The 25,280-nt window shown below is 36.9% G+C and overlaps 4 protein-coding genes across 4 annotated transcripts in view; all 4 read left to right on the forward strand.

The window, feature by feature from the left end:
• Positions 1-25,280, forward strand: part of LOC146904437 (uncharacterized) — a 58,777-nt gene that overhangs the window by 17,240 nt on the left and 16,257 nt on the right. The window lies entirely within an intron of this gene.
• The window catches only part of LOC146904438 (uncharacterized), a 42,580-nt gene that overhangs the window by 2,441 nt on the left and 14,859 nt on the right, over positions 1-25,280 (forward strand). The window lies entirely within an intron of this gene.
• On the forward strand, positions 715-7,339 carry LOC146904439 (uncharacterized). Its single transcript, XM_085727998.1, has 2 exons — positions 715-1,526; positions 2,154-7,339. Exon 2 carries the CDS (start codon positions 4,185-4,187, stop codon positions 5,655-5,657), a length of 1,473 nt encoding a protein of 490 aa, XP_085584124.1. The 5' UTR covers positions 715-1,526; positions 2,154-4,184; the 3' UTR covers positions 5,658-7,339.
• LOC146904440 (uncharacterized) lies at positions 9,258-15,882 on the forward strand. Its single transcript, XM_085727997.1, has 2 exons — positions 9,258-10,069; positions 10,698-15,882. Exon 2 carries the CDS (start codon positions 12,729-12,731, stop codon positions 14,199-14,201), a length of 1,473 nt encoding a protein of 490 aa, XP_085584123.1. The 5' UTR covers positions 9,258-10,069; positions 10,698-12,728; the 3' UTR covers positions 14,202-15,882.

The raw sequence follows: 25,280 nt of genomic DNA on the forward strand, positions 1-25,280 counted from the left end.
TGATTAAAGAAAAGAAAGGGAAAATTCCAATGGGATTTTGATCCCAAGGTTTATTAAGAAAAAGGATTTGAGTGAAGTTTATTCATATTTTTTGGAAATTGATTTTTCTAATTATAAAGCCTAAACATTCATCTAAACATACAATCCTAAACATACATCTAAACATGCATATTCTAGCTATATATCTAAAGTGATGTGTGTGCATGTGTCGGTGCTTGTGTCGGTGTACATCATTAGAGTCCATTGTCCTTATTACATCATGCCCTAGATACATTCTATGGTCTTTGCAAGAAATTAAATGGCATAAGAAAAATATTACAAAAGCTCCTAAGTCTTTACATTCTAAGCCTTGGTACAAATTAAATTGCAAGAGATAAAAGTGCAAGAAATAAAAAAATGAAAATATGATATGGAATGCTATGGAAATGAGACATGAAATGAAATTGTCATACCCCAATTTTTGACCTAAGGATCCTACATACATACACCGACACGTGTCGTTTGACTCTATTCAATCTTTGACTTTTCAGTGAAAATTCGGCAGAGAGGTATTTTAAAATACCTCATTTTTAGTTCCGAGTCAGACCCTCTTCTCTCATTACTTTTATTTTAATTCCATCTTTTATTCAAGTTTTTTATTAACTTTAATTTTGTTTATAAAAATCTTTAGTTTCTTTTTAATTAACTTTAATTTTGTTTATAAAAATCTTTATTTTCTTTTTTAATTAAACTTTAAAATATCTTATCTCTTTTTTATTATTATTATTATTTTTATTATTTGTTTTAGTCTTATTTTTGTCTATATCCAAGAAGTCAGTCCAAATCCAAAGATGCAAGCTGTGAACATTGTTACGCGCCTCTGCATCCCAAACTCTCAGGAACAAGTTACTCGATTTCGGTTTCCTCCTCCCCAATTCAAGCAACGCATTATGTACATATCCAACACAACCCTAACACTATAAAACCCAGACACACCTGAACCTGCAAAGGGGGGCCAATTTCAACGCACAATTCAAAGAGGCCGATTCATCTACAAACCCAAAAGCCGATTTTCAATACACATTTGTCCACACCCAAAGCCTGCAAATTTTCATCCAAACCAAGAACGCACAATAGGAACAGAACCTGCAAAAAAAACACCAGCAATTCCAACCGCTAATCACAGCAGAACCAATTTCAAAACATCAATAATATATCGAATCCAAAAACCCATCACAGAGACCAATTTCAACAATCAGTCACAAATAGCTCTAGCCAAATCAACGTAACCAAAAATAAACTCAAGACCATACGAGGAACCATCATCACAGTACAACAACCCAAAATCGATTCAAGCCAGTCACACAAGCATCAAACCAACATCACGTCAAATCCAATCGGACTCGCACACCAACCGACGTCGACCCGTACCGCAACCGTTACCACAAAGGAACAACACACACCTAGACGGTAACACACGCACACGGAAGGGAGTAGGATCGGACAAGAACACAAATCCGAAACAGATTCGAATCTAGAAGGAAAGGGTATACTCCTTCTCGTCTTTCTTTTTTTTATTTCTTTTTGTATGTAGTTTTTTTTTTTTTTGTTTCTTTGTATAGCAAAAAATAAAAAAATGAAGAAAGGGAGAAGAAGAAGAATTAACGTGAGGGAGAAAGAAGAAGGGTAATAGTAATTTTATTTTATTTATTTTTTAGTTTGAAAAAAAGAAAAGAAAGAAAAGAAAAGATGAAGAACTATAAGAGAGAGGACAGAGCGATAGAGAGAAGACGGGAGTAGAAGAGAGAAAAGCCAAAGGAAAATGAGAAAAAACCCTTGTACAACCTATATATATATGCCATCGAACCGGTTCGGTTTTCCCTGAACCGAACCGGCCCCCAAACCGGTCCACTTCCAATCCCTTAAGCCCAACACGTTTTTACCCAATTAAGCTTTTTTCTCAATTCTGCACTCCCCTGATTACTGTTTGAACCCCCCTTTGCATCACACCATTTTATTTCTTCATGCATTTTAGTCTTGCTTGCATTTTTTTTATTCCTTTTGCATCGTATTATTTTATGTGTGTTAGACTAGGCTGCATATCTATCTTTCATTTATCTATTCCATACATATTTATTTTGTGTCATTTATTTCTTAACATATGGAACTTATAGGTTTGATGTAAATAATTCACGCATATTCAAGCACATATTTTAGAATGTATATTTAGGTTTTAATGTAATTCATTCATGCATCTTTATCGCTTTTGCATTTTGAGTTATTTCTCGTCGGATTTTAGAATGTAAATATAGGCTTAATGTAATTTATTTATTTTCTCGCAGACCGTAGAATGTATAATAGGTTTTTTTGTAATAGCTTAGGTGTGTGCGTGCATGTGTGTATGCCTTTATCTCTCTTTCTAGTTTAGGTTAATGGTCTTTGTGGTGATCCAATGTCACTACAAAGTGCCCACGCATTTTATTTTTCTGCTCCGTTAGTTTAATTTCATTCCAACTATTTGAAAACAACAAAAACATGCAAATAACCAAAAATCACAAAAATATTTTCTTAAATAAACCTTGATCCTAAATCAAGTGACGTCTTTTTTTATTTTCTTTCCTTAATCAAACTTCAATCAATTTAATCATATTGCAAGTCATTTTTTTTCCTTAATATAAAAAATACAAACAAATTCATTTTGCCATTTGGCTTTTCCATTTTAAAACCTTTTTCAAACTAATAAAAAAACACACAACCAATCAAACGTCAGTTTTTTACCCCGAACTACGAGGTTTTGATCCCTCACGGGTACGTAGGCAGAGGACACTCGTCCTTCCAAATCAATAAAATGTAGATAATTAGGTCCTCCCTTTTCCATTTGAAATTCCCTTCTTTTTTTCAAAAAAATAAGCAAGTTATAGCGCACTAATTAAATAAAACCAAGAGGTTCCCGTAGAGTACTACGGACATAAAGGGTGCTAACACCTTCCCTTTATGTAACTAACCCCCGAACCTAAATCTTTTCAATATATGGGGTGTTTGAACTTTTTTCCCCTTTTCTTAAAAAAATTAAATGTTCAGTCGTGAAATAAATTAGTGAGTCAAAAGCTAATCAAATAGCCTTGATCTCCGAAAAATGACGCGACAGAAATGGCGACTTCACTGGGGACCCCCCTAAGAGGGTTGAGCCTAACTTGGTCTTATTATTTTTGTGCTATAACTTGCTTAAAATAAAAATAAAAATAAAAGATGGAAATACGTGTATATCTGTTCATCCTTCTTCTTTCTCCTTTCTAACGTGAGTGGTGAGATAAGTCCTACACCCGGACTTGAGAGAAATTTAAGATAGGACGGTGGTATAATCATAGTGCCTTGCCAAGAGTGAATTTTGGTTTGTGACACATGTGATAACCCCACTCAACTTAGGAATCTTGGAAGTATGCTATGTTGGCATGAGTATTCGTGTTTGACATGTTATTTTCAAGTGACTGTCGAAAGTTGAGGACCTTTAGTTACCTTTAACCCCTCTTGGCCTTTTAGGACGTGGTGCGGTGGCTAATCATGAGTAATCTTGGTTTAGTTGACACGCGATACCACACTCAGACGAGACTTTCTTACGAACATTATTGGAACGGAAGTATTTCCGTAACCTGATAGTGTTCGGAAGTGGTTGATAACTCTGGGAACTTGGTAGAACCCGTGATACAGGTACATTTGAAAACCATAGTCCTTACCAAATGGCGTGTTTACCCTTAACTCCAACATTCTAGACTTAACCTCACCATGTTTTCACCGTTCTTGTTGCATAACCATGCATACATACATGCATACATTCATAAAAACTTTTTCATATTGAAGGGCTTAGATAAGCTTTTTGTAAACATCAAAGATATTTACCTTGCAAGAAGGTACACAAAGGAATACAACCTCAAAAATCTTAACTAAGCTTTTGCTTTTGTTAAGAACTTTTTCCTTGATTTCGGAACCATTTTCAATTTATTTACAATGTTCAAACAAAACCATGTTCATCTACAATGTTTACAATTAACTTTGATAAAGCCCTTGACAAAAATATTTTTTTCATAAACATACCACGCATCATTTTGCATTCATAGTTTCTAAAGTCCGTGTCTCATACTTTGTTCCTGTCTACACAAGGTCAATTCATCAGTCTACTCGCATCTACAACACTCGAGCAAATCAGAATGGATCATCTTAACCAAGAGAACCACAAGCTTCGTGAAGAGGTGACAACCCTCCGGGCCGAAAATGAGATTTTGAAGAACTTAGTATCTCTGATGACGGTTGCACAGAGTCAGCCAGTATCTCTTCCTATTGTCAGTACTCAAGCTCAGACGGTTGCTTCCACTACCCCGATTTCAACAGTGTTTGCTAGTACTCCTCAACATGCTATGCTGGAAGGATATCTCTGGAGTACACCTTTAAGTGCTAGTGAAATACTCTGTCCCGTTGTTTCTAAGGTTCAAACTCCTTTTGTGCAACAATCAGGCCCTTTTCTCCCTCAAGCTGCTATGACCTACTCAGCTCCTTTGGTTCATAAACCCATCTATCAACCAGGAAGTGTGGTTGCATATAACCAGGTAAAAGAACTGAGAGAGAAGTTTGATGCATTACGGTTGGAATTGAAAGCTCTCCTTGGGGAAGAAATGTTTGGGGAGAGTGCTTATGATCTCTGTTTGGTACCAAATGTCATGATACCACCCAAATTCAAGGTTCCTGATTTTGAGAAGTACAAAGGGAATACTTGCCCTAAAGACCATTTGACAATGTATGCCAGAAAGATGTCCCCTCAAGCCGGCAATGATGAGCTTCTTATCTACTGCTTTCAAGATAGTTTGATTGGTGCCGCTTTAAAATGGTACACGGGCCTAAGTCGTGCTGATGTCAAAACTTTCATTGATTTGGGCGATGCCTTCGTCCGACGATACAACTACAACTTGTACTTGGCCCCAGACAGAGACGATCTGCAAGCCATGACCCAGAATGATAATGAATCTTTCAAAGCATATGCCCAGCGATGGAGAGATTTTGCCGATCAAGTCCGTCCACCTCTGGAAGAGGAAGAATTGACCAAGATTTTCTTGAGGACTCTAGATCAGTTTTATTATGAGAAAATGGTTGGAAGTGCTCCCAACAACTTCGCAAAGATGATGATTACGGGAATGCGTCTTGAAGAAGGGGTTCGAGAAGGACGTTTGGTCAAAGAAAGTGTTCCCGCTGACCGTTCAGAGGAGGAAGACCAAGAAATGAATGTGGTGGAAAGTCAGCCTCAACAACAGTATCTGGCTTATCACCCTGCTGCCGTTGATATGCCTTTCATAAATGTTGTTCAAAATCCGGGTTATCAACCCCAATTTCAACAATGTCAACAACAGCCTCGACAACAGGCTTCAAGGAAACAAATTGATCCGATTCCCATTAAGTATGCAGATTTGTTTCCAAAATTACTCGAAAGGAATTTGGTCTACACTAAGGCACCTCCTCCAGTGCCAGAAAAATTGACATCCCGGTACAGGCCGGATCTCTTTTGTGCTTTCCATCAAGGGGCACCAGGTCATGATATCGAGCACTGTTTTGCGTTGCAGAAGATAGTTCAGAAGTTGATCCGAAAAAACCTTATACCTTTCGAAGAGTTTGAATTTGAATGTGAAAGTTAATCCGCTATCGGATCTTGGTATCTAAGGTTGACACATGAAATGTTTAATCTGCAATCGGGTCGTTGCTGATGTTTATTTCTATTACTCATCTGTTCAATTAATATGTTTGTTTGTTGCTTTATGTTTTTCAAAAAAAAAAATCCTTTCGTCCCGCCCGAGACGGAAGTGAACTTGTTTAGGGCTTTTTTTTGCTTTATGTATTTTCATCATTAAAAAAGTCGCTTTGATCCCGACTTTGTTTTTATTTTGTGCTTTTTTTTTTCTGGAAAAATGGTAATACAAAAAACCAAAAAAATTTCCCTTTAATCATTTCCACGTATCTGCATAATCATAATGTTTATATCAATAATCAAATCATGCATTAAAAAACCCGTTGAACACATTAACCATGTACTCTCTTCCAACCGTGAGTTCCCTTTGTCCGAAGCTGAAGAAGGAGAATGAAGAGATTCCCGACGAGATCTCTCACATACTGGGGCATCTTAGCCATTGAAGCTGTAAACAAAATATCAAGGAGGTTGTCCAGAAGATGACATTTGATTACAAAGACTGGCTCGGGGTGCTACCATTCGCTTTGCTCAGATATCGTACTTCAGTACACATTTTAACAGGGGCACCCCCCTCCTTCCCTAAGTGCAACATGGAGGTCGTGCTTCCCATGAAGATCGAAGTCCCGTCAATAGGAGTTTTGATAAAGTCCAAGCTTGATCGAATTTAAACGCATGACGACCTTGTACGAATATATCAAAAGAGGTTTGAAACAAGCTTCTAACAAAAAGGTTCGTCCCCATGAATTTCAAGAAGGGAACTTTGTCCTACTTTCCAACCAGACTCCAGGGGCAAGTGGATGCCTAGTTATGAAGGCCCATGTTCAATGAATTTTACAATTATGGACGGCAACAAACTCACACGTCCTATGAACGCTGGTGCAGTCAAGAAATACTCTGTCAAAAAATAAAAAGCTCGATAAGTCGCAAATCTTAAAAAGCGGCTTAGGCAAAAATGAGCGTCTCGGTAGACTGAAAACCCGAAGGGGCGGTCTAGGCAAAAATTAGAGACAAAAAAAAAATGATGATTATCCTGATAGATCGAAAACCCGAAAAGGGCGATCTATGCAAAAGTTAAGGATCATGACAAGTAACTGCATCAGTCAGCACAGTCCACTTGGAGCATCCAGTCGTCAAAAGAACCTCCGATTTGAAGCGTCCACAAATCAATGACTCGAAACAGGGGCATTCAAAGACTCGAAAAAGGGGCATTCAAAGTTGTTAGAGAGTATAACGGTTATTGTGTTCAATGTACCTCCCATTATATTTACCATTTTCCCAAATTTTTCAAAGATCTGTGGGGCCACGCCATTGGTAGGCCACCACTCAATTCATCAAATTTGAGCCTGTGCCATTTATTTGGAATTCTCATTTATTCTACTTGCAAAATTTCTTCTATTTTTGACGGCAATACTTGAAGCAAAAATTTTCAAAATACAAAACTTTTTTTACATCTTTTGAAAAGTGTGAGCAACAAACACACTCTCTTTGAACTCGTGAGTAGTTGAAACGTACATCAGCATCCGCTTTGAGAACGACTGCACTCCGAAAGAAAAACAGGGCTAAGCATTATGGAGAGGACTTCTGCCTTGAGCAAGATGCTGTCACAGTCCAAAAAAGAAATACAAAAATAAATGCTCGCTAAGTTGAAAACCTGAAAAGGCGACTTAGGCAATAGAGAGCGTCCCGGTGGACTGAAAACCCAAAAGGGCGGTCCAGGCAAAAATTAGGGGCACAAAAAAGGAATATATTCCCGGTGGACTGAAAACCTGAAAGGGCGGTCCAGGCAGAAGTTAGGGATTTTCAAAAAAATATATACAAAAAATGATGACTGTTGAAGCATGCGGATGGAAGTACACTCTACGCCGGTTTACAAATGGCGACTTCTTCCAGACTTTTGGTCAACAATGGGCTTTATCCCCAAGAGGCGTCAGTTGCTACCTTGTGCCAGGTTTTACACCATCAACGGCTCGATTTGTTCACAATAGTATCATCTCCAAGGAAGTTTGCTGAGTGTTTGTACTACGATGTCAGTCTGCCTCCCATCTTACCGGTCTTGTCTTGTTTCATCGAGTCACCTATCACGTACAGTTTATACAGTCATACGAAGTTGTACATACATCCATACAAGTTACATTCATACAACATACATTCATACATTAATACATTCACGTATTCATACATTCATACATTAATACTTTCACCTATTCATACATTCATATATACATCCATTTACACAATCGTACATTCAAACATTAATACTTTCAAATATTCATACATTCATGCATACACAATATATACACCATATCATTCATACATGGTTGCATCAGTCACCCATAATCCTTTTTTGGTTGTATCCTTTCAGTTCGATCTTCACTCATTATTGAGTCAAGCGAATAGCTTGCAAATATCTTTTTTACCTCTGTGTCAAGTGAATAGCTTGCAAAGATCCTTTGTTACCTCTAAGTCAAGCGAATAGCTTGCAAACCATCTTTTGTTATCTTGGTGTCAGGCGAATAGCTTGCAAACCTTTACTGTTATCATGATGTCAAGCGAATAGCTTGCAAACCTCTTTTGTTATCTATGTGTCAAGCGAATAGCTTGCAAACATATTTTGTTACATGTGTGTCAAGCGAATAGCTTGCAAACATTTTTTGTTACCTATGCGTCAAGCGAATAGCTTGCAAACATCTTTTGTTACCTATGTGTCAAGCGAATAGCTTGCAAACATCATCTGTTACCTGTGTGTCAAGCGAGTAGCTTGCAACCCTCCTTTGTCATCATGTGTGTCAAGCGAATAGCTTGCAAGCCTCTTATGTTACCTATGTGTCAAGCGAATAGCTTGCAAAATTCTTGTCATATAAAAAGTGTCATCCCCAGCGTTAGCTGTTCCAGTGATGTCACTAATCAATTTCTATTTCAATTTCAATTTCGAAAGTGTCATCCCCAGCGTTAGTTGTTCCAGGGATGTCGCTAAAAGTGTTGCCTTCTTTAAGCTATCGTCACAAACCAATACGGTAGAAGACAATCTTTTCCTCAATGAAACTACATTCCCCCTAGCGGAGTTGGATCCCTCTTTCTTCAACGAATTTGGGTATCTCGTTGTTGTTTCTCGTCTCGGTCAAGTCAACTTTGTCGTCCTGCATTCATACAAATATTTCACGAGCATTCATAGCATCTTAGGTCCAAAATTGGTGTACTTTGTATTTAAGTCTCTTCGCTCCGATCGAATTAAAGATTTCATCTTCAAATCTCCGGACGAAGAAACTTAAATAGGGGCATCTGTCATACCCCAATTTTTGACCTAAGGATCCTACATACATACACCGACACGTGTCGTTTGACTCTATTCAATCTTTGACTTTTCAGTGAAAATTCGGCAGAGAGGTATTTTAAAATACCTCATTTTTAGTTCCGAGTCAGACCCTCTTCTCTCATTACTTTTATTTTAATTCCATCTTTTATTCAAGTTTTTTATTAACTTTAATTTTGTTTATAAAAATCTTTAGTTTCTTTTTAATTAACTTTAATTTTGTTTATAAAAATCTTTATTTTCTTTTTTAATTAAACTTTAAAATATCTTATCTCTTTTTTATTATTATTATTATTTTTATTATTTGTTTTAGTCTTATTTTTGTCTATATCCAAGAAGTCAGTCCAAATCCAAAGATGCAAGCTGTGAACATTGTTACGCGCCTCTGCATCCCAAACTCTCAGGAACAAGTTACTCGATTTCGGTTTCCTCCTCCCCAATTCAAGCAACGCATTATGTACATATCCAACACAACCCTAACACTATAAAACCCAGACACACCTGAACCTGCAAAGGGGGGCCAATTTCAACGCACAATTCAAAGAGGCCGATTCATCTACAAACCCAAAAGCCGATTTTCAATACACATTTGTCCACACCCAAAGCCTGCAAATTTTCATCCAAACCAAGAACGCACAATAGGAACAGAACCTGCAAAAAAAACACCAGCAATTCCAACCGCTAATCACAGCAGAACCAATTTCAAAACATCAATAATATATCGAATCCAAAAACCCATCACAGAGACCAATTTCAACAATCAGTCACAAACAGCTCTAGCCAAATCAACGTAACCAAAAATAAACTCAAGACCATACGAGGAACCATCATCACAGTACAACAACCCAAAATCGATTCAAGCCAGTCACACAAGCATCAAACCAACATCACGTCAAATCCAATCGGACTCGCACACCAACCGACGTCGACCCGTACCGCAACCGTTACCACAAAGGAACAACACACACCTAGACGGTAACACACGCACACGGAAGGGAGTAGGATCGGACAAGAACACAAATCCGAAACAGATTCGAATCTAGAAGGAAAGGGTATACTCCTTCTCGTCTTTCTTTTTTTTATTTCTTTTTGTATGTAGTTTTTTTTTTTTTGTTTCTTTGTATAGCAAAAAATAAAAAAATAAAGAAAGGGAGAAGAAGAAGAATTAACGTGAGGGAGAAAGAAGAAGGGTAATAGTAATTTTATTTTATTTATTTTTTTGTTTGAAAAAAAGAAAAGAAAGAAAAGAAAAGATGAAGAACTATAAGAGAGAGGACAGAGCGATAGAGAGAAGACGGGAGTAGAAGAGAGAAAAGCCAAAGGAAAATGAGAAAAAACCCTTGTACAACCTATATATATATATGCCATCGAACCGGTTCGGTTTTCCCTGAACCGAACCGGCCCCCAAACCGGTCCACTTCCAATCCCTTAAGCCCAACACGTTTTTACCCAATTAAGCTTTTTTCTCAATTCTGCACTCCCCTGATTACTGTTTGAACCCCCCTTTGCATCACACCATTTTATTTCTTCATGCATTTTAGTCTTGCTTGCATTTTTTTTATTCCTTTTGCATCGTATTATTTTATGTGTGTTAGACTAGGCTGCATATCTATCTTTCATTTATCTATTCCATACATATTTATTTTGTGTCATTTATTTCTTAACATATGGAACTTATAGGTTTGATGTAAATAATTCACGCATATTCAAGCACATATTTTAGAATGTATATTTAGGTTTTAATGTAATTCATTCATGCATCTTTATCGCTTTTGCATTTTGAGTTATTTCTCGTCGGATTTTAGAATGTAAATATAGGCTTAATGTAATTTATTTATTTTCTCGCAGACCGTAGAATGTATAATAGGTTTTTTTGTAATAGCTTAGGTGTGTGCGTGCATGTGTGTATGCCTTTATCTCTCTTTCTAGTTTAGGTTAATGGTCTTTGTGGTGATCCAATGTCACTACAAAGTGCCCACGCATTTTATTTTTCTGCTCCGTTAGTTTAATTTCATTCCAACTATTTGAAAACAACAAAAACATGCAAATAACCAAAAATCACAAAAATATTTTCTTAAATAAACCTTGATCCTAAATCAAGTGACGTCTTTTTTTATTTTCTTTCCTTAATCAAACTTCAATCAATTTAATCATATTGCAAGTCATTTTTTTTCCTTAATATAAAAAATACAAACAAATTCATTTTGCCATTTGGCTTTTCCATTTTAAAACCTTTTTCAAACTAATAAAAAAACACACAACCAATCAAACGTCAGTTTTTTACCCCGAACTACGAGGTTTTGATCCCTCACGGGTACGTAGGCAGAGGACACTCGTCCTTCCAAATCAATAAAATGTAGATAATTAGGTCCTCCCTTTTCCATTTGAAATTCCCTTCTTTTTTTCAAAAAAATAAGCAAGTTATAGCGCACTAATTAAATAAAACCAAGAGGTTCCCGTAGAGTACTACGGACATAAAGGGTGCTAACACCTTCCCTTTATGTAACTAACCCCCGAACCTAAATCTTTTCAATATATGGGGTGTTTGAACTTTTTTCCCCTTTTCTTAAAAAAATTAAATGTTCAGTCGTGAAATAAATTAGTGAGTCAAAAGCTAATCAAATAGCCTTGATCTCCGAAAAATGACGCGACAGAAATGGCGACTTCACTGGGGACCCCCCTAAGAGGGTTGAGCCTAACTTGGTCTTATTATTTTTGTGCTATAACTTGCTTAAAATAAAAATAAAAATAAAAGATGGAAATACGTGTATATCTGTTCATCCTTCTTCTTTCTCCTTTCTAACGTGAGTGGTGAGATAAGTCCTACACCCGGACTTGAGAGAAATTTAAGATAGGACGGTGGTATAATCATAGTGCCTTGCCAAGAGTGAATTTTGGTTTGTGACACATGTGATAACCCCACTCAACTTAGGAATCTTGGAAGTATGCTATGTTGGCATGAGTATTCGTGTTTGATATGTTATTTTCAAGTGACTGTCGAAAGTTGAGGACCTTTAGTTACCTTTAACCCCTCTTGGCCTTTTAGGACGTGGTGCGGTGGCTAATCATGAGTAATCTTGGTTTAGTTGACACGCGATACCACACTCAGACGAGACTTTCTTACGAACATTATTGGAACGGAAGTATTTCCGTAACCTGATAGTGTTCGGAAGTGGTTGATAACTCTGGGAACTTGGTAGAACCCGTGATACAGGTACATTTGAAAACCATAGTCCTTACCAAATGGCGTGTTTACCCTTAACTCCAACATTCTAGACTTAACCTCACCATGTTTTCACCGTTCTTGTTGCATAACCATGCATACATACATGCATACATTCATAAAAACTTTTTCATATTGAAGGGCTTAGATAAGCTTTTTGTAAACATCAAAGATATTTACCTTGCAAGAAGGTACACAAAGGAATACAACCTCAAAAATCTTAACTAAGCTTTTGCTTTTGTTAAGAACTTTTTCCTTGATTTCGGAACCATTTTCAATTTATTTACAATGTTCAAACAAAACCATGTTCATCTACAATGTTTACAATTAACTTTGATAAAGCCCTTGACAAAAATATTTTTTTCATAAACATACCACGCATCATTTTGCATTCATAGTTTCTAAAGTCCGTGTCTCATACTTTGTTCCTGTCTACACAAGGTCAATTCATCAGTCTACTCGCATCTACAACACTCGAGCAAATCAGAATGGATCATCTTAACCAAGAGAACCACAAGCTTCGTGAAGAGGTGACAACCCTCCGGGCCGAAAATGAGATTTTGAAGAACTTAGTATCTCTGATGACGGTTGCACAGAGTCAGCCAGTATCTCTTCCTATTGTCAGTACTCAAGCTCAGACGGTTGCTTCCACTACCCCGATTTCAACAGTGTTTGCTAGTACTCCTCAACATGCTATGCTGGAAGGATATCTCTGGAGTACACCTTTAAGTGCTAGTGAAATACTCTGTCCCGTTGTTTCTAAGGTTCAAACTCCTTTTGTGCAACAATCAGGCCCTTTTCTCCCTCAAGCTGCTATGACCTACTCAGCTCCTTTGGTTCATAAACCCATCTATCAACCAGGAAGTGTGGTTGCATATAACCAGGTAAAAGAACTGAGAGAGAAGTTTGATGCATTACGGTTGGAATTGAAAGCTCTCCTTGGGGAAGAAATGTTTGGGGAGAGTGCTTATGATCTCTGTTTGGTACCAAATGTCATGATACCACCCAAATTCAAGGTTCCTGATTTTGAGAAGTACAAAGGGAATACTTGCCCTAAAGACCATTTGACAATGTATGCCAGAAAGATGTCCCCTCAAGCCGGCAATGATGAGCTTCTTATCTACTGCTTTCAAGATAGTTTGATTGGTGCCGCTTTAAAATGGTACACGGGCCTAAGTCGTGCTGATGTCAAAACTTTCATTGATTTGGGCGATGCCTTCGTCCGACGATACAACTACAACTTGTACTTGGCCCCAGACAGAGACGATCTGCAAGCCATGACCCAGAATGATAATGAATCTTTCAAAGCATATGCCCAGCGATGGAGAGATTTTGCCGATCAAGTCCGTCCACCTCTGGAAGAGGAAGAATTGACCAAGATTTTCTTGAGGACTCTAGATCAGTTTTATTATCAGAAAATGGTTGGAAGTGCTCCCAACAACTTCGCAAAGATGATGATTACGGGAATGCGTCTTGAAGAAGGGGTTCGAGAAGGACGTTTGGTCAAAGAAAGTGTTCCCGCTGACCGTTCAGAGGAGGAAGACCAAGAAATGAATGTGGTGGAAAGTCAGCCTCAACAACAGTATCTGGCTTATCACCCTGCTGCCGTTGATATGCCTTTCATAAATGTTGTTCAAAATCCGGGTTATCAACCCCAATTTCAACAATGTCAACAACAGCCTCGACAACAGGCTTCAAGGAAACAAATTGATCCGATTCCCATTAAGTATGCAGATTTGTTTCCAAAATTACTCGAAAGGAATTTGGTCTACACTAAGGCACCTCCTCCAGTGCCAGAAAAATTGACATCCCGGTACAGGCCGGATCTCTTTTGTGCTTTCCATCAAGGGGCACCAGGTCATGATATCGAGCACTGTTTTGCGTTGCAGAAGATAGTTCAGAAGTTGATCCGAAAAAACCTTATACCTTTCGAAGAGTTTGAATTTGAATGTGAAAGTTAATCCGCTATCGGATCTTGGTATCTAAGGTTGACACATGAAATGTTTAATCTGCAATCGGGTCGTTGCTGATGTTTATTTCTATTACTCATCTGTTCAATTAATATGTTTGTTTGTTGCTTTATGTTTTTCAAAAAAAAAAATCCTTTCGTCCCGCCCGAGACGGAAGTGAACTTGTTTAGGGCTTTTTTTTGCTTTATGTATTTTCATCATTAAAAAAGTCGCTTTGATCCCGACTTTGTTTTTATTTTGTGCTTTTTTTTTCTGGAAAAATGGTAATACAAAAAACCAAAAAAATTTCCCTTTAATCATTTCCACGTATCTGCATAATCATAATGTTTATATCAATAATCAAATCATGCATTAAAAAACCCGTTGAACACATTAACCATGTACTCTCTTCCAACCGTGAGTTCCCTTTGTCCGAAGCTGAAGAAGGAGAATGAAGAGATTCCCGACGAGATCTCTCACATACTGGGGCATCTTAGCCATTGAAGCTGTAAACAAAATATCAAGGAGGTTGTCCAGAAGATGACATTTGATTACAAAGACTGGCTCGGGGTGCTACCATTCGCTTTGCTCAGATATCGTACTTCAGTACACATTTTAACAGGGGCACCCCCCTCCTTCCCTAAGTGCAACATGGAGGTCGTGCTTCCCATGAAGATCGAAGTCCCGTCAATAGGAGTTTTGATAAAGTCCAAGCTTGATCGAATTTAAACGCATGACGACCTTGTACGAATATATCAAAAGAGGTTTGAAACAAGCTTCTAACAAAAAGGTTCGTCCCCATGAATTTCAAGAAGGGAACTTTGTCCTACTTTCCAACCAGACTCCAGGGGCAAGTGGATGCCTAGTTATGAAGGCCCATGTTCAATGAATTTTACAATTATGGACGGCAACAAACTCACACGTCCTATGAACGCTGGTGCAGTCAAGAAATACTCTGTCAAAAAATAAAAAGCTCGATAAGTCGCAAATCTTAAAAAGCGGCTTAGGCAAAAATGAGCGTCTCGGTAGACTGAAAACCCGAAGGGGCTGTCTAGGCAAAAATTAGAGACAAAAAAAAAATGATGATTATCCTGATAGATCGAAAACCCGAAAAGGGCGATCTATGCAAAAGTTAAGGATCATGACAAGTAACTGCATCAGTCAGCACAGTCCACTTGGAGCATCCAGTCGTCAAAAGAACCTCCGATTTGAAGCGTCCACAAATCAATGACTCGAAACAGGGGCATTCAAAGACTCGAAAAAGGGGCATTCAAAGTTGTTAGAGAGTATAACGGTTATTGTGTTCAATGTACCTCCCATTATATTTACCATTTTCCCAAATTTTTCAAAGATCTGTGGGGCCACGCCATTGGTAGGCCACCACTCAATTCATCAAATTTGAGCCTGTGCCATTTATTTGGAATTCTCATTTATTCTACTTGCAAAATTTCTTCTATTTTTGACGGCAATACTTGAAGCAAAAATTTTCAAAATACAAAACTTTTTTTACATCTTTTGAAAAGTGTGAGCAACAAACACACTCTCTTTGAACTCGTGAGTAGTTGAAACGTACATCAGCATCCGCTTTGAGAACGACTGCACTCCGAAAGAAAAACAGGGCTAAGCATTATGGAGAGGACTTCTGCCTTGAGCAAGATGCTGTCACAGTCCAAAAAAGAAATACAAAAATAAATGCTCGCTAAGTTGAAAACCTGAAAAGGCGACTTAGGCAATAGAGAGCGTCCCGGTGGACTGAAAACCCAAAAGGGCGGTCCAGGCAAAAATTAGGGGCACAAAAAAGGAATATATTCCCGGTGGACTGAAAACCTGAAAGGGCGGTCCAGACAAAAGTTAGGGATTTTCAAAAAAATATATACAAAAAATGATGACTGTTGAAGCATGCGGATGGAAGTACACTCTACGCCGGTTTACAAATGGCGACTTCTTCCAGACTTTTGGTCAACAATGGGCTTTATCCCCAAGAGGCGTCAGTTGCTACCTTGTGCCAGGTTTTACACCATCAACGGCTCGATTTGTTCACAATAGTATCATCTCCAAGGAAGTTTGCTGAGTGTTTGTACTACGATGTCAGTCTGCCTCCCATCTTACCGGTCTTGTCTTGTTTCATCGAGTCACCTATCACGTACAGTTTATACAGTCATACGAAGTTGTACATACATCCATACAAGTTACATTCATACAACATACATTCATACATTAATACATTCACGTATTCATACATTCATACATTAATACTTTCACCTATTCATACATTCATATATACATCCATTTACACAATCGTACATTCAAACATTAATACTTTCAAATATTCATACATTCATGCATACACAATATATACACCATATCATTCATACATGGTTGCATCAGTCACCCATAATCCTTTTTTGGTTGTATCCTTTCAGTTCGATCTTCACTCATTATTGAGTCAAGCGAATAGCTTGCAAATATCTTTTTTACCTCTGTGTCAAGTGAATAGCTTGCAAAGATCCTTTGTTACCTCTAAGTCAAGCGAATAGCTTGCAAACCATCTTTTGTTATCTTGGTGTCAGGCGAATAGCTTGCAAACCTTTACTGTTATCATGATGTCAAGCGAATAGCTTGCAAACCTCTTTTGTTATCTATGTGTCAAGCGAATAGCTTGCAAACATATTTTGTTACATGTGTGTCAAGCGAATAGCTTGCAAACATTTTTTGTTACCTATGCGTCAAGCGAATAGCTTGCAAACATCTTTTGTTACCTATGTGTCAAGCGAATAGCTTGCAAACATCATCTGTTACCTGTGTGTCAAGCGAGTAGCTTGCAACCCTCCTTTGTCATCATGTGTGTCAAGCGAATAGCTTGCAAGCCTCTTATGTTACCTATGTGTCAAGCGAATAGCTTGCAAAATTCTTGTCATATAAAAAGTGTCATCCCCAGCGTTAGCTGTTCCAGTGATGTCACTAATCAATTTCTATTTCAATTTCAATTTCGAAAGTGTCATCCCCAGCGTTAGTTGTTCCAGGGATGTCGCTAAAAGTGTTGCCTTCTTTAAGCTATCGTCACAAACCAATACGGTAGAAGACAATCTTTTCCTCAATGAAACTACATTCCCCCTAGCGGAGTTGGATCCCTCTTTCTTCAACGAATTTGGGTATCTCGTTGTTGTTTCTCGTCTCGGTCAAGTCAACTTTGTCGTCCTGCATTCATACAAATATTTCACGAGCATTCATAGCATCTTAGGTCCAAAATTGGTGTACTTTGTATTTAAGTCTCTTCGCTCCGATCGAATTAAAGATTTCATCTTCAAATCTCCGGACGAAGAAACTTAAATAGGGGCATCTGTCATACCCCAATTTTTGACCTAAGGATCCTACATACATACACCGACACGTGTCGTTTGACTCTATTCAATCTTTGACTTTTCAGTGAAAATTCGGCAGAGAGGTATTTTAAAATACCTCATTTTTAGTTCCGAGTCAGACCCTCTTCTCTCATTACTTTTATTTTAATTCCATCTTTTATTCAAGTTTTTTATTAACTTTAATTTTGTTTATAAAAATCTTTAGTTTCTTTTTAATTAACTTTAATTTTGTTTATAAAAATCTTTATTTTCTTTTTTAATTAAACTTTAAAATATCTTATCTCTTTTTTATTATTATTATTATTTTTATTATTTGTTTTAGTCTTATTTTTGTCTATATCCAAGAAGTCAGTCCAAATCCAAAGATGCAAGCTGTGAACATTGTTACGCGCCTCTGCATCCCAAACTCTCAGGAACAAGTTACTCGATTTCGGTTTCCTCCTCCCCAATTCAAGCAACGCATTATGTACATATCCAACACAACCCTAACACTATAAAACCCAGACACACCTGAACCTGCAAAGGGGGGCCAATTTCAACGCACAATTCAAAGAGGCCGATTCATCTACAAACCCAAAAGCCGATTTTCAATACACATTTGTCCACACCCAAAGCCTGCAAATTTTCATCCAAACCAAGAACGCACAATAGGAACAGAACCTGCAAAAAAAACACCAGCAATTCCAACCGCTAATCACAGCAGAACCAATTTCAAAACATCAATAATATATCGAATCCAAAAACCCATCACAGAGACCAATTTCAACAATCAGTCACAAATAGCTCTAGCCAAATCAACGTAACCAAAAATAAACTCAAGACCATACGAGGAACCATCATCACAGTACAACAACCCAAAATCGATTCAAGCCAGTCACACAAGCATCAAACCAACATCACGTCAAATCCAATCGGACTCGCACACCAACCGACGTCGACCCGTACCGCAACCGTTACCACAAAGGAACAACACACACCTAGACGGTAACACACGCACACGGAAGGGAGTAGGATCGGACAAGAACACAAATCCGAAACAGATTCGAATCTAGAAGGAAAGGGTATACTCCTTCTCGTCTTTCTTTTTTTTATTTCTTTTTGTATGTAGTTTTTTTTTTTTTGTTTCTTTGTATAGCAAAAAATAAAAAAATGAAGAAAGGGAGAAGAAGAAGAATTAACGTGAGGGAGAAAGAAGAAGGGTAATAGTAATTTTATTTTATTTATTTTTTTGTTTGAAAAAAAGAAAAGAAAGAAAAGAAAAGATGAAGAACTATAACACTCTGTTTGGTTGGAGAGAAATAAGAAGGAGAGAGTTAAAGAAGAGAGAAATAGAAGAGAGACACTGAATTTCTTTTGTTTGGTGAGCAGAGAAAAAGAGAAGAGAGAAGACTGCAGCGTGGGCCCCACTCAAAATCTCTTTCTTCTCTCAACAGCGAAGAAAGTGGAGAGAAAGACACTGCTCATTTTTTTTATCCCCTTTTTGCCCTTTTCTTTTTGGTTTTCGCGGGAGAGTTGCCGCGCTTCCTCTCCTCCCACCTTTTTATTCCTTTGGGTCATTATTATCTTCCTCATTCATCCTCTAAAGTGTGGTGATGGACCTGCAACTTCTCTTGTTCTATCCTTCTTAGATCTCTACAGTACCACATCAAGACTAGATCTGGAAATTACAAATCATAGGTATGGATGTATTAAATCAATCTTTTTAATGTGTTTTTCTCTGTTCAATATAGATGAATCTGTCAATAAATGTTGTTGATCTTATATAAAAGGGCATGCAGTACAATGGATGTAGTGTGTTTGTCAAATTTTTGAAACTTTTTTTATGATGTTTTCCTTTGTGAATATAGCCCCTCTTAGTTTGGATAGCTACATGCTGTTGATATCGAATTCCAGTAGTTTTCGTATTACGGCACCATATTATACAAATTCCAAAACCCTTCTTTTAATAAGAGATTCAATTCTAGTTTGCCTTTATTTTCCATTTTGATTCACGCTGCTATTGCTGTCTTAGTTTTAGTTTCCTTTTTTCCATTTATTTGGCAATTATTAATTCTTGTTGGCACCGTATAATTAGTTCATTGCTGCTGTTCATTTCAATGTCAATTGTTGAGAACTGTTCCATTGTTGTAGCTTAATTACATCAATCCGTTGGAAGCAATTTTACGTGCTACTGTTCCTGTTTTTCTTATTCTTTTGGGATTTCTAGATAGTTTCAGCCTAAGGGGTTTGAAGGGTAGTATATGTTTTTGGTTTACTTGTACAGTTTTCGTCCTATACGCATTTCACTGGACGACTGACACAAGGGAAATTATCACCATTTTCCTTCTGAAATTTTGCATCTGTACAAAATTTCCCGATCCATAGAAAGAACACAAGTGTTTATTCTTGACACGCCACCTATCATAATAGGAAGACTAATTTAAATTTTGTCTTAATAGATGTATTAGGTCATGAAGGCAGGTTTTCGTTGTTATATGGTGTTTAGTTATAGTTCTATGTATCTGTCATTAATATGGCAGCAATTGTGTTTATAACTTTGTTTTCAATGGGTTGCGCCCCTGCCTTGTTTTGTCTCTGTACTATTTTTGATTCCTTTTGCTATTTGATCATGTCTTGTGTTCATGAGGCCTTAATAAATCTATGTTGTTGAAATTCACTTTTTATTGTGTTTGTGTACTTCTTCTACAAGATACAATGATAAAAAAAAAAGTTTTGGTTATTAAAAAAAATCACTAAATTTTGATTGTTTAAAAAAATTTAACGAGAGCAGGATCTCACCCAAAATTAAAATAATGAGCTTTTGTAGTATTTTGTAGCAATTCAAGTTTTGGTAATAAGAGTGTTAAATTGTTTTGTCAAAAAAAAAAAAAAGAGTGTTAAATTGTTTCATTATAACAAGGCTATTTTTGTCAATGTCTAAAATATTGTCATTTCTCTCTTCTCACTTTCTACTCAACCAAACAAGAGAGAGAGGATGTTTACACTTCTCTCTCTTCTATTTCTCTCATCTTTCTTTTATACCAAACAACCTCTTTAATCTACTCTATTTCTTACATATTTCTCTCTTCTCATTCTCTCTCTCACCTCTTTCTCTCTTCCTAATTTCTTCTCTTTGCCAAACATAGTGTAAGAGAGAGGACAGAGCGATAGAGAGAAGACGGGAGTAGAAGAGAGAAAAGCCAAAGGAAAATGAGAAAAAACCCTTGTACAACCTATATATATATGCCATCGAACCGGTTCGGTTTTCCCTGAACCGAACCGGCCCCCAAACCGGTCCACTTCCAATCCCTTAAGCCCAACACGTTTTTACCCAATTAAGCTTTTTTCTCAATTCTGCACTCCCCTGATTACTGTTTGAACCCCCCCTTTGCATCACACCATTTTATTTCTTCATGCATTTTAGTCTTGCTTGCATTTTTTTTATTCCTTTTGCATCGTATTATTTTATGTGTGTTAGACTAGGCTGCATATCTATCTTTCATTTATCTATTCCATACATATTTATTTTGTGTCATTTATTTCTTAACATATGGAACTTATAGGTTTGATGTAAATAATTCACGCATATTCAAGCACATATTTTAGAATGTATATTTAGGTTTTAATGTAATTCATTCATGCATCTTTATCGCTTTTGCATTTTGAGTTATTTCTCGTCGGATTTTAGAATGTAAATATAGGCTTAATGTAATTTATTTATTTTCTCGCAGACCGTAGAATGTATAATAGGTTTTTTTTTGTAATAGCTTAGGTGTGTGCGTGCATGTGTGTATGCCTTTATCTCTCTTTCTAGTTTAGGTTAATGGTCTTTGTGGTGATCCAATGTCACTACAAAGTGCCCACGCATTTTATTTTTCTGCTCCGTTAGTTTAATTTCATTCCAACTATTTGAAAACAACAAAAACATGCAAATAACCAAAAATCACAAAAATATTTTCTTAAATAAACCTTGATCCTAAATCAAGTGACGTCTTTTTTTATTTTCTTTCCTTAATCAAACTTCAATCAATTTAATCATATTGCAAGTCATTTTTTTTCCTTAATATAAAAAATACAAACAAATTCATTTTGCCATTTGGCTTTTCCATTTTAAAACCTTTTTCAAACTAATAAAAAAACACACAACCAATCAAACGTCAGTTTTTTACCCCGAACTACGAGGTTTTGATCCCTCACGGGTACGTAGGCAGAGGACACTCGTCCTTCCAAATCAATAAAATGTAGATAATTAGGTCCTACCTTTTCCATTTGAAATTCCCTTCTTTTTTTCAAAAAAATAAGCAAGTTATAGCGCACTAATTAAATAAAACCAAGAGGTTCCCGTAGAGTACTACGGACATAAAGGGTGCTAACACCTTCCCTTTATGTAACTAACCCCCGAACCTAAATCTTTTCAATATATGGGGTGTTTGAACTTTTTTCCCCTTTTCTTAAAAAAATTAAATGTTCAGTCGTGAAATAAATTAGTGAGTCAAAAGCTAATCAAATAGCCTTGATCTCCGAAAAATGACGCGACAGAAATGGTTAGTAACACATGATAATATCAAGAGAAATAAAGCAAGAAAGACACTATAGCACAAAGCATAGAAAACAACCCAAGATAAAGGCAAAATGAGTGCAAACATGACTAGAATTTGCTCATAGAATGCAAAAGCCATATGACCTATAATTCTCACACTCCAACACATTTTAAAAGGTTTGGAATCAAATTTTGGAATGGGAATTAAGGCAACATGGTTAACTTGACATTTTGGAAGCAAACTTAAGCATATTTGCATTATTTATTTACACAAGTAACTTGTAAACTAAGTAACCAATCAAGATTCACCCCTATGCAGCAATACCAAACACAAACAGTAGCTAAGACCCTATGAAATCAAGTGGTATAGGTCACAAACATTCATCAAGCAATTGGGATTGAAATCAAGCCAATTTCCATTCATTTTTAGCACAAAATAGCACAAAATAGCAAGAAAATTAACACCTCATTTTTTTTATCAATTTTTTAATATGCAAAATTATCACAAAATTATCAAGAAATGTGTATGAAAAATTTTTAGAATTTTGAAGAATTTTTAGACCCAAAAACATATAAAATTTCACAATTTTTAACAAAAATAGTAAACAATTGACAAGAAAATACCACACATTTTTTAATCAAGATTTAACATATGGCAATATCACAAAAATTATCAAGAAAATGATCAAGAACACATATGAATTTTTTTAGGAATTTTTAAAGGATTTTTAGGCTAAAAATGTGCAAGAAAATCACTAATTCTAACAAGAATAGGAAAAAAAATGCTTCAAATATTTTTCTCAGGCTTTGGCTCAAAAAAAGTCACAAAAATGTTAAGAAAAATATTAAGAACACATAGAAAAGTTTTTAGGATTTTTTGTAAACAAATTTGGACAGACAGAGGTGCAAATATCAGAAAAAAACAAGAATATGCAGGAATGGGGGGTGGATATAGAAAAACTGGAAAAACAGGCAGAAGAACGTTGGGCTTTAAGAGCTGGAGCGGGTTAGGGTCAAATCCATGGGCATGGAGCAGATCCATGGGTCAATATTTGGACTCTTTCTTCTTCCTTCCTACAAAACACGTATTCCACTAAACTCACATATTCTCTCCTTCTCTCTAAGCTTCGCTCTCTCTCTCTTCTTCCATCAATTGCTCCTAAACACACCATAGAACAAATGCAACCAGAAACAAGACGCAAGCACAAGAGCAAAGTATAAACATGGCTGCTTCAACCAAAGCTTGAGTTCGACGCACAAACAGAGAACAAACGCAACCACACGCGAAGCAATAACGACTTGGACATTCAACATGATTACAGGCACCACACGTTTACAGGCACAACACTAGTCATGAAATCGAATCCAAGAAAGAAACAAGGCGATACCTGAGATTGATCCGAAATTCGACGGATTGGAGGCGGTTAGTTCCTGCTTCAGATTCGCCCTTGTGCTTGATTCGGCTCTGCTCTGCTCTTTATTGTTGTTGTAACGTGATTCCGATCCGGTCCCGTTGCATTTCCGTTCGTGATTGCTGAGCTTCATTTCGCCGCCGTGAAGTTGTCGAAACCGGTTGAAGGTTGAACACGGCTGTGATTCGAAACGAAATAGTTAGAGTAAGTGTTGTTCTTGGTTCGAAATTTCTTAATCTGTGATGTTTGTGGACGAATTCAGATTGTAAGATTGTAATGGTTGATGATGATTGAAATAAGATGAAGGTGATGATGAAGATTTGGTTATGGAGGATTGTGGTGGAGTTGTGGTGGTTTTGGTGGTGGAAGATGGAGGTTTTGTGGTGGTGAGAAGTGGTTTATGAGTTTGTTATGGTGGTTGAGTGGTGGAGGAAAGTTGTTAGAGTTTGTTATGGTGGTTGAGTGGTGGAGGAAAGTTGTTAGAGTTTGTTATGGTGGTGGAAGTGGTGGAGGGAAGTGGTTAAAAATTGGTTATGGTGGTGGAAAAAAGGTCACGTGAGGAAGAAAAGAGGGAGAAGAGAAATTGAACTTTTTATGATTTTTTGTGTAAAAATGATTGAATGTGAAATTTTGACTATGGGTTTGACTTATATAGGTGATGTGGTAAGCTTTGGGCCAATTGGAATGAGACATGTGGCACTAGACTTGTAACAAACTCTTAAGGACCAATGGCATTTGGACACATGGCACTTGGACTCTAACAAACTTAACAAGGGATTAAAATGCAAATAACAAAAGTACAAGGACCAAAATGAAAATTAAAACTAAAATTGAACTGAAAGTAATAAATTGAAAATTAACGTAAAGCGAGACGATTAAACGCAACAAAGCAGATCAAAATGAATCAGCCATTTTATGTGAAATGACCAAAATGCCCCTGGAGGCTTAAAACGACTAAAAATGACTCAGATGAATTTTTAAAATGGATTTTTAACAAGGAATTGAAGCAAAGACTTATACAAACAAAATTAAAAGACTCGGAGACAATTTTAAGGGTTTAAACAGAGTCTTGACACATGAAAAGACTAAAATGCCCCTAGGGGCAAAACTGACTCAAAATGACTTCAAATGCAATTTTTGAAATGGGTTTTGACATAGAATTGAAATGAAGACTTATTCAAACTATTTGAAAGGACTCAAACAAATTTTTAAAAGACTGAAAGAAATCTTAACATAGGAAATGACTAAAATACCCTTCTATGTGAATTTTGCAAATAAAATTGAAATAAAATGCAGAGAAAGATGCAATTGATCAGACACAGTTCAAATGACTTATAATGCAAGAAAAGAAGAAATGAGTTAGTATTTTTAGGTCCAAAATTAGGGTATAACAGCTGCCCCTATTTAAGTTTCTTTGTCCGGAGAGTCAAGAGACGAAGTCTTAGAGTTGACGGGACGAAGATACTTAAATATTAACATTTGCACTGCTTTTGGACATAAAAATACGCTCTTAGATTTTCAAAACATGAATGCCATGCAACATTTCGATTATGAATGCAAGACAAGCAACTGGAGTCTATGGAGCATGTCATGTCACTGGGGATTTAGGTAGACATTGACAGGGTAGACAAACCAGGGGACAAAAGATAGGTACAAGCTGTTCTTTGGATCGAACCTGCCACTTGACCGAGAGATACAAACAAGAGATGGGTACAAGCTGTTCTTTGGATCGAACCTGCCACTTGACCAAGGAAATACAAACAAAAGATAGGTACAAGCTGTTCTTTGGATCGAACCT

This window comes from Medicago sativa, chromosome 7 (assembly GCF_051527215.1).
Source record: "Medicago sativa cultivar Bolivia chromosome 7, Bolivia_mono, whole genome shotgun sequence".
NCBI lineage: Eukaryota > Viridiplantae > Streptophyta > Magnoliopsida > Fabales > Fabaceae > Medicago > Medicago sativa.